The following is a 15,521-nucleotide window of genomic DNA, read 5'->3' on the forward strand; positions in this document are numbered from 1 at the left end:
GGGCACCTTAGGACTCATTTTCCATTTCAGTTTTTTCAATCATAGTTTCTACAAAATTTTAAGTCTAGAGAAAGCATGTAACATGTTACTCATATGTTCTGCACAGGTTGAAGAGGAGTCAAGATCAAATGAACGAATCTATTTCTCCTCCTGAAACTACAGATGAAGCCGAGACAGAAGCCGAATCTGAGAATTCCAATTTAAATATGTGTAGCTCCGTATGTTCTTCTACAGGTAGCAGCTAGGACTACAGTTTCAAGGCAAGGGGCCAAAAGCCTACATGCCTCTTGAATAAATCATTCTCAGGTTGCACTGATGAATATATACTGTACACTGCGTACTATAATTGAAAAAAAAGTCACAAAATCAATATTGTAAAGCTGTAGCAGAGGTAGATAGTTCTTAAAGAACTGAATTCGTGGATTTAAATGATGGCCAGTTCTGAACACTGGATTACCTACTATGAGGAAAAATACTTGCTATGCAACACCTTGGAGAAAATAGTTCAGTTTCTTTCTTTGCTCTTTTTTAATGGCAGATTGCTGACTCAGGCACATGTGAACATGGTAAGTGAACAGGTCAGATCCTTACATATGAGCAAGGAGCACGCAGCACAAGTGTGTGTTTGGGAAAGATTGAGAAGATGATGTAAAGCTCACCTTTGCACTCCGGAAAACTAAGATTGCTGTTTGCAGAATTGGCCCCTTGTGTAAATTAGAGAAGCCCTCAGGCTGCTCTAATTAATGACGGGTGCTAACAGCCTCAAGGGACTAAATAGCTGAGGAGCATGCAGTTTAAGAGCACTTCAGCCACACCCTCTTTCTTCTGGCTGCACGCTACATGTAGGACCCTCTCTGTCAACTCAATGCAACTGGATGCTTCTCCTTGCACTGGGTCAATCCCTGAGGGGCTGGATATACTGGCTTTACAAAGAGAATCTGTTAGTGGAGCGGCACAAAGTGGTTGCATTGCATCAAAGGATCTGGTTTAAAATATTTAATCTCCTTGTATGGCTATGCTTAGCTGTAAGGAGCTGTGCAAATTACAAGCAAATGAATCAGAAATTATTCTATTTTTTCAACTCGTTTAATTAATAGGACATAAGTTCTATTGGATTTAGGTTTTACTGGAAACGTACACTGTGGGTAGCCATAAAATGCTGCTCAATAATAGAAGAAAGGCGGTGTCAGTTTTACCCTTCTGTTACTTTATTCTAAGTGTAAAATAAAGTACTGTACATAATCTACTGGTACCTGTCTTAACTTTTCATTAGGACAGGAGATCTCTTGACTTTGCTCCAGCTGTGGATATTGCCTAATTGTTTCAGAAGCCTTTTCTATGTTAGGCTTAGTGGCTTATTCTACTGTGTAGTGGCTTTCAGTTACTATTACTGAAATCAAGCCATCAGATCTACTACACCATTCAATTATTGTGCAGTGCATATATCTCATTATAATTACATCCACACAAAAGCTATCAAAATCTGTTTGTTACCAGACCTTAAGAAATTTGCCGTGTTTGCGTCCTTACTGTATGTTCCTGAAGCATAATGGATAGAGAATGTTTTCAACAAATGCAAACTCTTTCAAGGCAATTTCTGCTATGGTGATATATAGTTTTCAGTGTCCATGAATGAAACAAAATGAATAACCAGTGTAAAACAATTTTATATGTAAAACAAGACATGCTTACCTTTCCACAGTTTTATGTGGAAACTATTAAGTGGTGAAAATTGTGCAGAACCAAATTTTCATAAAAAATATTCAAGTGTGCAGGCACAACTTGTGGGGGTGGGGGAAAAAGACGCCAAAGCTTTTATACCAGTTGCACAGTTATTTTTAGGACACTGCCAGGTAAATGGTATGTCCTGTTAGTAATTAAACTGTAGAAGACCATGGTTCTTGCTAGAGCATGACCATCCACATCTTATCATTCATAGTATAATCAGAGCTGTGTGAGCTTGAATAGGTCCTAACATGGGGAGCCAACTCTTTTCAGAGAATAAATACCATCCAACTATGTTAATGTTCCTAGATATTATTATAAACTATCCCTGCTCTAATGATAGGTTGAAGTAAGGAATGGCTTATTTTAATAAAACAGATCTAAAATAAATATTCCCCTCCCTTTTCCCCCTTCCTTACCAACTACAGAAGAAAATTTACCTCCCCAGCTCTGAGTCACAAACAAACTTAAGGGAGATTTTTTTTTTCCTTTTCCTTCTGCCCTGCAGTAACATTCCAGCTGATTATCAGTTAGCAAAAGAATTCACACAGCCATCCTCCTTTGCTGTTCCCTCCAAAGGCATGTTAAAACATGTTTGAATAGAATGTATGATCTGGGCCCTATGCTTTGAAAAAGTTCAGTGAACATTTTTCTAGGAACACATTGCCCCCCCACTCATGCATTTTGTTGTCAGATTCCACCCTCCTCCACTTACATTTTACTTTTGTAAAGGTAATGGAGCTAAAGCCTCACATTTTTGTCTTGATCCAAGACATATCTTGCTTTGCTCTCTCTCTCTTCCCCTTTCTGTTGCAGATTCCCAACCAGCCCACTGTCCCGTGGCAGGGAAATTACCTTTTTAAAAGAATCAAAATTAATAATAAGTGCCAGAGGCACCTTCCAAAATAACAGCTATTTACTCTCATTCCCCATTCCAATGGCCATATCAGAGCACTCAATATTTGCATCAGGAATTGTCTCTTTTTTGTGTTTGATAGAAAAAAAGCTCTGAGATAAGTAGGTGCAAACATACCTCAACTTGCCAAGCTTCAAATAGGGGTTGCAGTGTGTGGCACAGATGCAAAGTGAAGGGAACAAAAAATTATTAATGCAGGAAACTTAAATGTTGTGAGCCTCAGTCTGTTGGTATAAATGGCTCTATCATGTCAGTTTCATTATTCTTTATTTCTCATGTGAATAATTTTCACCAATAAAATGATGGCACACCAAAATTGTGAGGAACCTAGGTAGCAATGGGAATGAAATGAGCAACGTTTGGCAAGAGTGGATGCACTCCTAACAAGTTAATGTCAGAAACTCCCTCCGTTTAAAGGGGCTCTTTGCAGCTCCATTAAAATATACTGTAATAGCAAAAGCAATAGAACCCATTCACTGCTGTATTTAGCACATGGTGTAAGTGGTTTCTGAAGTTGAAGTAACCGTGTATAGGAATGAACTGACTTTTTCAGTTCAGGCTTTGTTTATTGCTCATTACTTCCACTTTTTGTCATTTATCTTTTCCATATAAACCAAGCAGAAATGTCTTCAGTAGTACCAAGCACTAAACAGCAACGCTTCAATGACACTGCTTCTAGGTCATTAGGGGCCAAAGTCTGGTCGCCCAGAAGTCATTGTTGAAGTGCAACATATTGTTTCCTAAGGAAACAAGATCTGGAAAATGCTTGTGCACACACTATTTCTGCCTCGCTTAAATGCATTTCTAAATCTTGATCTCCGAGAAGCAAATGACATGACAAAGAGAGACTTTTAGAATTATTGTCCCATGTATTTGAATCACCCCGAGTACAATATAATTTTAGTACTCATTTTCTCTCTTATATAATGCATGCAAATATACCTCTCTAATACCCATCTGGGAAATAGTTTTACTGATGCCTATTTACATATATTCCCTAGAGAAGAGATTACATGCATATAGTAACTGTAAAAAGAAGACAAATTGTAAGACATGGATACATATTTGCTTTATTGTTTTAAACCAAAAAGTGAGGTGTAATATGATGGGCCAAATTCATCCCTGGTATAACTCCGCTGAATGTTTTATAGTATTTATGTTTGTATGTTCTGAACATAAAATGTATATTTTGCTTTAGAAAAAATTATGTGAAAGGATTCTGACTATGCACTCCAGCATATTTTACCAGTTCTCCTTCTCTTTGCTGTCTATGGGGTATGTGTTGTTTGCGGTGTGGTAGAATCTATAATGATGATATTGTGATAATTTTAATGCTGGTTCTTTACTTGACTGGGTGGCATTGTCCTGATTTCTATGTTCCTTTTAGGAGTCTTTGATTAAAACTGTATAATCTTTTGGACAAATTGGGCCTGATCCAATGCTCTTTAAAGTCCATGGTCATCCTTTATTGACTTCAGCAGACATTTGATTGGGCCATTTTTGTCTATTTCAAATAATGCTCTGTGTAAAACTTCATTTGATATGTATAAAACTTTTGAGGGCAATAGGATTTTTTTCTTTGTTCACCTGTTTCATCAATACCATGTACACAGACACACACAGTTAGACCTCTTTAGAAATCAAGAGTTTAATGCATAGTCTTTCTGCTATACAGTAAATTAATGTATTTTCTAGTCTGTACTTATGTCCCTTATTTATGACTAAGGCCCTTGGTGAGCAGGACTAAGTGGGGTAAGATCACAGAGTCCGTAGCTTTCTAGTTCTTCTACCCTTGCAGCCAAGAATATTAAACAAACATTTACCTTGAGTGCCAAGGTTGTCAACACAAATCCTTGACTGAGGAAAGGAATCATTCTTTTCTGATGTTGTTTATATTATTTGTATTCATAGCTAAACAAATCCATTTTCTAATATAATTCAAATAGTGCTTTTCACATTCCATAGGGCTTGCCCTAGGTAAAGATTTTAGTATCTGATCATTTAAACAATTCTAAAAGGTTAGTAGAAGCAATTCTTCGATCCTCTGGAGTTCTGGAAAATGGAGATCACATGTTTTACTCTGGCTTTTATGTTTACATGCCAGGCCCTTTAGTGTAAGTTATTTAAGAACACTTGTGACTGTGTAGTGTTGTGGCCCAATTCCAATTTCTTACACCCCTCAAAAACACAGTGGGAATTTTGGGAGTACATAATGGCATGATGGGCAGTAGGTGAAGAGTAAATCCTACTGCCAGAAATACTCTTGACAGTAGTGGCATGGGAACTTTATTTTAAATAAAATCTGAATCATGTGCCACTTATGTCTGACTGTACCAGTGGCAAAAACGAGACTAAAGATGTGCATTGCTCATTGCATTGTATGTAATGAATGACATTGAGTTATTGTAGGGCTTTATTTTATTTATGAATGGGCTGGTTCCTATTAATAATATATTTTTGGTTTGAATCTCTCTGCACCATTTATCTTTTTACTGTATCTCTTATTTTAGCGCCTGATGCTGCACTAGGTACAGAAGCAAAACTATCGGTGTAATTCATGGAATACAGCTATCATTTGCAATTGTTTCCACAGCTGATCACTAACACTGGTTGCCATCTCTAGCTCTCCTACCAGAACCACAATACTAAATTGAATCTGCATAAGCTATTCAAATACTCTGTGTATTAATCATTCTTCATGATGCATCTATAAAATCTTTGTTGTTTTCCACAACCCGTTGTACTATCCATATGCCATTTGTAATAGTATTATCATCAATTCATTGCTGTAAATAAGTAATGTCCTTTTCTCAGTTTGTTGCATTGGAAATTTCTGAAAATATTTTAAAAACCTTCCAATGAACTCCAGCTGACTTTCCTGGGAATTTTGCATGACAAAGGCATGCAGGAATTGTCCCTTAAGGATTAATTTTTTTTTTTTTTGCCAACTATTGGTCTATTCCTTGCCCAAAAAAGTAAAAGTAATAATAACTATTTTTCAAAAACAGTAGGAATGTCTAAAACAGCATAAACTTGACTTAGAACAGCGCTGAAATACTGATGCCTTGCAGGCTCCTTCTTTTTTTTTAGTTATTTCAGTGCAAATCACATATGTAAGTATAGCTTTGTATTTTATGATAATACAATTCTGTAATTTTTATTGCATGAAAATAACACCATATTATACAAGGACATCTAAGTTATGGCAATATATTTGTGGTTTTGCAGATACTGCAGAGAAGCCATTGCATTTGTGGAGTAATAAATGTGTATTTTTAAGATATCTGGACATTTGCAATCATTTCTAGGTTTATTGTTAAATAGAAATAAATTAAGTATTGTAAGGAGGGCATATAGTGGTCACATTCCTTATTTACATATTCACAGGCTAGATATTTTTACAGTTAGGTATAATAGCCAAAACATATAACAAATCTATTTTATTTCGGCCATTATGGTCCTGGGTATTCTAAAGACATGCTGAGTAGTATTTTTAGACCCAATTAATCTGCCAATCAGTAATCCATGTAAAAGTATTTGTAATTTGCATGCAAGATACAAAATGCAATTATATTCTCCTTTCCGGTGTTTTGGTCGTTGACCCAGAAATTAAGTATGCTGCTCTTTAGGGGTAGTGCACACCTAATTTAGCCAGGTTAACACAATTGTGTTTACAGTACATCCAGAATATTAAGAGAATGGTCCCAGGGTGCACTTCTCTTACACGAGCACTTGCAGCATCCAGCAACACATGCAGAATGTATTGTATTCCTCCAAGATAGTTGTACTGGTAAAGTAGAGACTCTCTAGGCCTGGGGAAATGGGTAATAAATTGCTCCAGGAAAGATACAATATTAGGCCTCTTAAAGCCAATGCATATAATATGGCTAATGTTTGTCCACCATAACCATCTCCATTTGTTCCCACATATCTATAGTCTGGAGGCCTGGATTTTCCTCTCAATCTGACTTTCCTGGTTTTCACCAAAATCAATAAGATTTTGACCTGTGATGCCTAGAACATTCCCAGAAATTTGGAAGTGATCGGACGTAGTGTTCCAAAGTTATCAGATTACAAACAGACACAGAAATGCCATGAAGTTGAGTGTAGGACCTCACTGTGATGGGTTGGATCACAGAAACCCCCTTGGGAGCTGCCACTCGATGTGCAAAGATGTGCACCCTGCTTCTGTTTTCCCTGCCAGCTCAGGACTCCAGCACCCTGTCTTGCTGAGCCAGACACTCCCGTCTGGCTCCAGACAAAGACCCAGGGTCTAAATCACTTGTCCCAAAGCTGCAAGTTTACCTGAAAACAGCTCACAGTAGTGTGCTTGTCTTTAGCACTCAGAAGCCCAACTCCCAATGGGGTCTAAACCCAGATAAATCCGTTTTACCCTGCATAAAGCTTATGCAGGGCAAACTCATAAATTGTTCGCCCTCTATAACACTGATAGAGAGATATGCACAGCTGTTTGCTCCCCCAGGTATTAATACATACTCTGAGTAAATTACTAAATAAAAAGTGATTTTATTAAATACAGACAGTAGGATTTAAGTGATTCAAAGTAGTAACAGACAGAACAAAGTAAATCACCAAACGAAATAAAATAAAATGCGCAAATCTATGCCTAATCAAACTGAATACAGATAATCTCACCCTCAGAGATGCTTCGGTAAGTTTTTTCTCAGACTGGACACCTTCCAGGCCTGGGCACAATTCTTTCCCCTGGTACAGCTCTTGTTGCAGCTCAGGTGAAAGCTAGGGGATTCTTCATGATGGCTCCTCTCTCCTTTGTGTTCTGTTCCACCCCTTTATTTATCTTTTGCATAAGGTGGGATCCCTTTGTCCCTCTGGGTTTCCACCCCCCACTGGAAAAGCACCAGGTTAAAGATGGATTCCAGTCCAGGTGACATGATCACATGTCACTGCAAGACTTCATTACTCACTTGCCAGCACACACATATACAGGAAGACTCACAGGTAAATACAGCTATCTGCAGACTATGGTCCTGGTTAATGGGAGTCATCAAGATTCCAAACCATCATTAATGGCCCACACTTTACATAATGACAATAGGCCCTCAGAGTTATATTTCATATTTCTAGTTTTAGATACAAGAGTGGTACATTTATACAAATAGCATGATCACACTCAGTAGATTATAAACTTTGTAATGATACCTAACAAGAGATCTTTTGCATGAAGCATATTCCAGTTACATTATATTCACTTATCATATTTTTATAAAACCATATAGACTGCACAACATCACACTCACTTCACTTACCCAGTTATTTATTTGAATTGTGGTAGCAGCTAGCAGCCCCAGTCCTGGACCAGGAGCCCACTGTGCTAGGCACTTACAAACACAGAACAAGAAGATGGTCCCTGCCTCACGAAGATTACAGTCTAAAACAAAGAACAAGAGGTGGATATAGTCAGACAGATGAAGGACCACAAAAAAGCAATGAGAATACCAGGAGTCATCTCAGCACACTAGTTGCCTGTTGTCAGATTCTTTGTAGGTACCACAGCAGAGGATGGTTAAAAGGAGGGATTTGAAGAAAGAATGATATACAGATGCTCACCGACTTACGCAAGCGTTCCATTCCAGAACACCTTGCGTAACTCGAATTTTGCGTAAGTCGGAAACGTATACCCGACCATTGCACCAAAAAAAAAAAAAAACACCTCCTATTTCTAGCTTATGGAACTTTTTCCGTAAGTGCGGATTTGCGTAAGTCGGGTTTGCATAACCTGGGGGGCATCTGTAGCTTTGTGGATGTTACGGGAAAACTTTTCCTATGAAGGAGGGCAGCATGAAGATGCTTTGTTGAAAATGTAACAAGTAGATGATGAACACTGGCATCATTGACAGTGCAGAGCCAGGAGTAGATATCTCAAATAGCATATGAGAAATAAAAGTATCTATTATCTATCTTTTATACTTCCACCCAACGCTGTAATATCTGAGTGCCTTCCATGTAATCTCAGTTGCAAAATCCCTAATAGACTTCATAGAGTCTCTGGCACTTCTCCATTTACAGGATCCAGAACTCTGCTTGAGGAAATTTTTTGTGTTTGTTTTTTCCTCATACTTAATCATTACATGATGTTTTAGCTTTATTTATTTCAATTTACAAAATATGAACACAAGGTCTCTCATGACTCCCCCTGTCTTTGACAAAGGGCACAGATGCAAATAAACATCTAATTCTTACTAATTTCTTCTCATTAAAAATCATTTTATAGATAGTGACACTGCTGAGGCTGTAGGTTTGCAGATCCAATACTCATCTACTTCCCCTGCTCAGTTCTCAGCACTGTCAAATCCCAATCCAGTAACTTGGCCCATTTGGTTCCTGAAAAAGGTGACATTTAGTAGTTTAGTTACTTAAAAAATATAATTTCTTCTTTGGACCAATTAACGTCCAGCAGCAAAAGCACAAAGTGTGAAAAGCACCACAAGCAGAAAAGGTAAAGATAGCAGGGAGAAGGGGAAATGGCCTCTTACTAATGCTTTTCATTCCTCCCTCCCATGTCAAGCCACTAATACACAGCACATTCTGCAGATGGCACACACATAACTGTGGTACTTATCAGACACAATGCTGCAAACCAAACTGCTCAGATAGTATTTATTGGCTAGCCAGGATCAACTTGATCTGTAGGGGTCAGAAGGGAGGAGTTCTTCATGCGGTGCACACAGAGTTGGATTTGTCCACATTTATTGGCATTAATTCTAATACAAATCTTCCTCTCACACAGATTAAGGAGTTTAGCCATTTTCCAGAGTTACCCCTTCCTGGATCGTTAGCCTACCTCACCCTTCTCCTTTTTCCCAATGCAGACTATCTAGGTGGGATTAAGATTGGCACAGGTAATACAGCCAGTGTCAGGTCTAAGACATATTTTAGAAGTCTCTTCGGTCTCTTCTACCGGAGTAAGTCATTAGCTACACCTGTGTTCATTAGTTGGCCTTAATACCTCTAAGATCTCTGTTGTGACTATTAGGCCGTTAGAATGTGGTGCAGGTGTCCTGCCTGAAATTCTGATTCTTGCAATGTGAAAATGCTGGGGCACTAGAACAGCTGCCTCTGTCTGGGCCCTTCATTCTGAAGGTGGAAGCACTAGGGCTTTTCAATTAACAGCCATAAATGGTATATTGAACTAAAGCTCAGGCAATTATAATTTAGTTTGATTTTCCCCAACCAGTGCCATGTATCTGAGTGGCAGATACAAAGCCAATTGCCTATTCTTTAGTTTCTGTAGCGCTGCTGCAGATTTTGCTCCTGTTCCACCCCCCTCAGTTTAGTCAGTGAAACAGAAGGATGGGTCATTCACTGAGCCAATGGTTGTGCAGGACAGTGTCACTGTTTTATTGAGTTTGCAACCAATAGCACACTGGCTTAGCACATACATGTGGCCTATAAATAGAACAAGTGCATATATATGCTCTATACATGTCTGTAATAGAACTTCACTTTGTGGCATTACATGGGGTCATGTTACAAAAGACCCTTCCTGATGATTACACACATGAAAATAGAAGTAAGCCTTTTGCATGGACCTTAAGCTCTTCATTTCCTACCTTTTGTGCAGGTAAATTTTTAAAAAGTAAATGTGTGTGTTGTATTGAATGCTATGAAGAAAATCAGAAAGGGAGAGAAGCTAGGAGAGTGAAGTCATACTGCAGCCTGGTTAAGTCTTTATCAAAGACAGTGAAAAATCCTCTGAGGAGTTTACAGACATATTGCTGTGCTTTGTGTCAGAAAGCAAGGGAGGCTCAAACCACTCTAGCCACCTCGGGTGGCCAGCAAACAACACAAACATAAGAACAAAGCCTAGGTGAAAATACTAGCCAGGGATAAGGCAGATTCAGCCTAACTGTTATTCCTAATCTGAGCAAACCCTTTCTCCATCTCCCTCTCTCCTTTCCCCTCCCTCCAGCAATCTCTCATTCAGAATGTTTGTTACTCCTCTTTATAAACTCCTGATTGGGTGATGCCGCTCACCTGTGCTGAGCAAAACAGGCTGAGCAAGGCCCTCAGTTTAGTTTCACTCTCCAGGGCTGGCCATGTCTAAGCAGGAGCTAAGATTCAGACTAGGCTGGCATTTATCAATATAGCGGAGGCCACTTCTAGCTTTGAAGTTCCTAGAGTCAGAGACAGTCTTCTTTATACAAAGCAAAGCACACTGTTAATGCTTAAGAATTAAGAGTAAGCAAACCAGGATATTCTGATGTATACATCCATAGCATAGCTGCTCATTGCTGTGTATAGAGGAGTGGGGTTATTCCCAAATCAGCCATAACACAGGCAACAGCTGTTTTCCAAACAAACACAGCATTTAATTTAAGAGTAGAAGGACTTGAATCCTTCTTAACAAAATAAGAATATTGCATATTCCTTTATTCTCTCAATTTCACAGGCATTCTGATTTCCCTTTTTTCCGTGTAATGCTTTTAATACTCACTATCATATCACTAATATTATCATATTTAGCAAAAATACCAGCCAGAACTAAAACTAAATCATCAGCCTTTAATCTATCGCCAGGATGGGTGCTACTAATCTGATATGAAGCATCGCTAATAGTTGTCCTATTATATAAATAGGTTGAGTACGGTATTCTTATCTCCTTAACACTGTCAGGCCTCAAAGATAAACCCACTTGTCCAGCTTTGTCTGCTATGATTTATTGTACCATATTCTTGGTTGGTGAGATCTGATTGAGTGGTAGCTGCTAAGAATGCATAATGATGGTTTTAAACATGGAGAGAAAGAGATAAATTACCCTCTTCATCCACTAGAGGGTAGTTCAAGGCCAGGTTTGGGATGAACTGGAAAAAAGAAGCAAAAATGCAGAAATGCAGCAATGGCTTCATATTTGATTGCTGTCCAATGCAGCAGATCTGCACACTCTTCTGTAAAGAAATAGGCATTTTTTTCATACCATCAAATGTCTGAGATAGATAGGCTAGTGAATGCAGACAGAAAAATACAAAATGCATTTTTAATATAGAATCATAGAAGATTAGGGATGAAAGAGACATCAGGAGGTCATCTAGTCCAATCCCCTCCTCGAAGCAGGACCAATCCCAACTAAATCATCCCAGTCAGGGCTTTGTCAAGGCAGGCCTGAAAAATCTCTAAAGATGGAGATTGCACCACCTCCCTAGGTAACTCATTCCAGTGCTTCACTACCCTCCTAGTGAAATAGTTTTTCCTAATATCCAATCTAGACCTCCCCCACTGCTCCTCATTCTGTCATCTGCTAGCACTGAGAACAGCCGAGCTCCATCCTCTTTGGAACCCCTCTTCAGGTAGTTGAAGGTTGCTATCATGACTGCTGAACAACACAGCTGCTTTGTGTACTGCAGTGAGCACACTCTGTTTGAGAACCAGGAAAAGAAAACAGTAACAAGGAACGTTCATGGAAAGTCAAAATATCAGAGTATCCCACGCTATTTTTTAAGTACATTGGAAGCAGGAAGCCTGCCTGCCAACCGATCAGTGGGGCTCCTTGATGATCTAACTGCTACAGGAGCATTCAAAGAAGACCAGGCCATTGCTGCAAAGCAAAATTAATTATTTGCATCAGTTTTCATTGAAGAGGGTGTGAGGGAGATTCCCACACCTGAGGCATTCTTTTTAGGTAACAAATCTGAGGAACTGTCCAAAGAGTGAGATGTCAATAGAGGAGGTTTTGGAACAAATTGATAAATTAAAAAATAATGCAATCCCTAGGACCAGATGGTATTCACCCAAGATTTCTGAAGGAATTAAAATATGAAATTGCAGAAGTACTAATTGTGGTATGTAACCTATTGCTAAACTCAGCCTCTGTTCCAGATAACTCGTATATAACTAATGTGATACCAATTTTTTAAAAAGATTCCAGAGGCGATCCTGGCAATTACTAACTTTAGTAATTTAGTAACCTGGTAAGCCTAACTTTAGTACCAGGTAAATTGGTTCAAATTATAGTAAAGGACAGAATTATCAGACATATAGATGAACATAATTTGTTGAGGAAGATTCAGCATGGCTTTTATAAAGGGAAATCATGCCTTACTAATATATTAGAATTCTTTGATGGAGTGAACAAGCATATGGTCAAGGATGAGCCAGTGGATATAGTGTACAGAAACCTTTGAAAAACTCCCTCACCAAGGGTTCTTAAGCAAAGTAGGCAGTTTGGATAAGAAGGGATAAGAGGGAAGGTCCTCTCATGGACCAGTAACTGGTTAAAAGATAGGAAACAAAGAGTAGGAATAAATTGTCAGTTTGCATAATGGAGAGAGGTAAATAGTGGGGTCCCTCAAGAATCTGTATTGGGATCTATGCTATTCAACATATTAATAAATGATCAGGAAAACAGGGTGAACACTGAGGTGGCAAAATTTGTAAATGATACAGAATTACTCAGGTTGGTTAAATCCAAAGAGTTACAAAGGGATCTCATAAAACTGGGTGACTTGGCAACAAAATTGCAAATGAAATCAATGTTGATAAATGCAAAATAGTGCACATTAGAAAATATAATCCTATCTATACTGACAAAATGATGGGGTCTAAATTTGCTGTTACCACTCAAGAAAGATCTTGGAGTCATTGCGGTTAGTTCTTTGAAAACATCCACTCAATGTGAAGCAGCAGTCAAAAAAAAATAACAACATGCAGGAAAGGGATAAATAATCAGACAGAAAATATCATAATGCCATTATATAAATCCAATGTAGATCCACACCTTGAATACTGCATGCCGCTCATTGGCCCTAGCTAAAAAAAGATAGAATTGGAAAAGGTACAGAGAAGGACAATAAAAATGATTAGGAGTAAGGAACAGTTTTCGTATGAGGTGAGAGTAATCCGATGGGACAGTTCAGTTTAGGAAAGAGACAATTAAGGGGTAATATTATAGAAGTCCATAAAATCATGAATGGTGAGGAGAAAATGAATTGGGAAGTTTAATTTACCCCTTCACATAACACAAGAACTGGGAGTCACCCAATCAAATTAACAGGCAGCACGTTTAAAACAAACAAAATGATGTTACTTCTTCATACAATGCAGTCAACTTGTGGAACTTATTGTCCTGGGACAACCAGGTTTAAAAAAGAATCAGTGAAGTTCATGGAGGATGGGTCCATCAGTGGCTACTAACCAAGATGGTCAGGGACGCAATCACATGCTGCAGATGTCTTTAAACTTCCAGCTGCCAGAAGCTGAGACTGGATGACAGCGGATGGATCACTCAGAATTGCCCTGTTCTGTTCATTCCCTCTGAAGCACCTGACGCTGGCCCAAGTCCAAAGACAAGATACTGGACTAGCTGGACCATTGGTCTGACCCAGTATAGCTGTTTTTACGTTCTTACATTCCCACTATTATACTCTGAGAAAGTCAAGGGTTCCATGAATTGTTATGCTAGAGACTAAGGTATACAATCAGCGAGGGCAGCCGATGCTACATTAAGGGAGAAAGTGTTCTTGCGGTGTAATGTCAATAAAATACAAGCCAACAATCTCATTTTGCAGATCTTGTTTTTTATTTTGGTTGGTGTGGTTGAAAAGTAATTCTAAATAACCCTGTTCACATACAAAGGTAATATACCAAAATGCCAACATCTTTACCATGCTTACTTATCTACAGAGACTCAAAGAAAACATGAGAACATTTTAAACATTGAATTTTAATCTCAGAAGCCCCCTCATAAGGCCCTTTGTACCACTTCAGTCCTACATCTAAGTCCCACTTATGCCCTTAACATAGGGCTTATATGGCACACAGGGGTGAATGTCACTTTAATTGTAACAGAAAAATGATGGGCTGGATCCCAGATGTTCTGAAGCAGAATAGACAACAGAGCTACACCAACTTACACAAGTTGGGGATCTGGCTAGTGCCTTATTCTTACAACTCTGCCATCTCTATAAGCCATAACCTTCATTTTTTTCTGCCCAGAAACAGCCTCTGAGGCATCTGTTGACCTCCCTGATAGCTAGGTAGCTGTGAATCTTTCTAAACAAATCATCAGATGGGCTTGCACGCAGCTTTCTCTTTGGTTGACATTTAGTGATGTCGTGGGGCTGAGAGCCTTTGTAAAAATCAGATTTCTTTCCAGAACGTTCATTGCAGCTGTCCAATTACAGGTTAGGGGAAAGTCTCTTTCTAATTCTTGCCTGTCTCCCCTGCTGCCTGAATTGTCACATATTAAGTCCTCTCTGTAGCTAACCTTTCAGATGAGTGCCTAATAATGCCACCTCCTGACTGGGCAGCAGGATATATCATTATGCATCATAACTTGAACAGGTTGCCTTTTTTTTAAAAAAAAGTGACTAGCTTTAGACCTATAGCAGTTAGGGATGATGTCCACTGCCCTGGGCATGCAGGACACAGTTTCAGGATAGAAGATATATCCTGTTTCCAGTGTTACTATAAAACATAGTAATGGGTATTGTATAAGAAGCCAAATTGAGTAGACCAGAATTAGAAAGCAATTGTAGAGAAAAAGCTTGCAGTGACTTGGGGGGTGGATTAATTTACCCACTACTTATTTTCCATCTCTAGTTTCTATTACTCTATGATATTAAATTAATTATGCATTTGATGTTAGCCAAAAAAGACCAAGATTTTGCATAATGTGCTATATAGTGACCTATAATTGAGCATATATTTCAAGAATATCATAGCATAGTCTCATAACGTGCTCTTTGGTATTGATCTATTGGCCTACACTATTGTTGTTGGTGTGTCCACTTTAATTTTAACAAAGAAGATGCTACCAGCACTTCAGATAAGAAAAGAGTCATATTGTATTTGTTCCTATTTCAGCCTCCTCCTCCTTCCCTCATTTTTCTGCTGCCTTTGCATT

General features: G+C 38.6%; 1 protein-coding gene across 4 annotated transcripts in view; it reads left to right on the forward strand.

Annotated features, from left to right (window-relative positions):
• STK32C (serine/threonine kinase 32C) overlaps nt 1-5,922 on the forward strand; it is a 233,122-nt gene extending 227,200 nt beyond the window's left edge. For 3 of the 4 annotated variants that reach the window (XM_034775989.1, XM_034775990.1, XM_034775988.1), the window contains one exon: nt 107-5,922. In XM_034775989.1, the coding sequence (XP_034631880.1) occupies nt 107-245 (139 nt within the window). In that variant the 3' untranslated portion in view covers nt 246-5,922. The remainder of the gene's footprint in view (nt 1-106) is intronic. The other variant, XM_034775987.1, reaches the window with a different exon arrangement.
• The last annotated feature ends 9,599 nt before the right edge of the window (nt 5,923-15,521 follow it).

Source organism: Trachemys scripta, chromosome 7 (assembly GCF_013100865.1).
Source record: "Trachemys scripta elegans isolate TJP31775 chromosome 7, CAS_Tse_1.0, whole genome shotgun sequence".
NCBI lineage: Eukaryota > Metazoa > Chordata > Testudines > Emydidae > Trachemys > Trachemys scripta.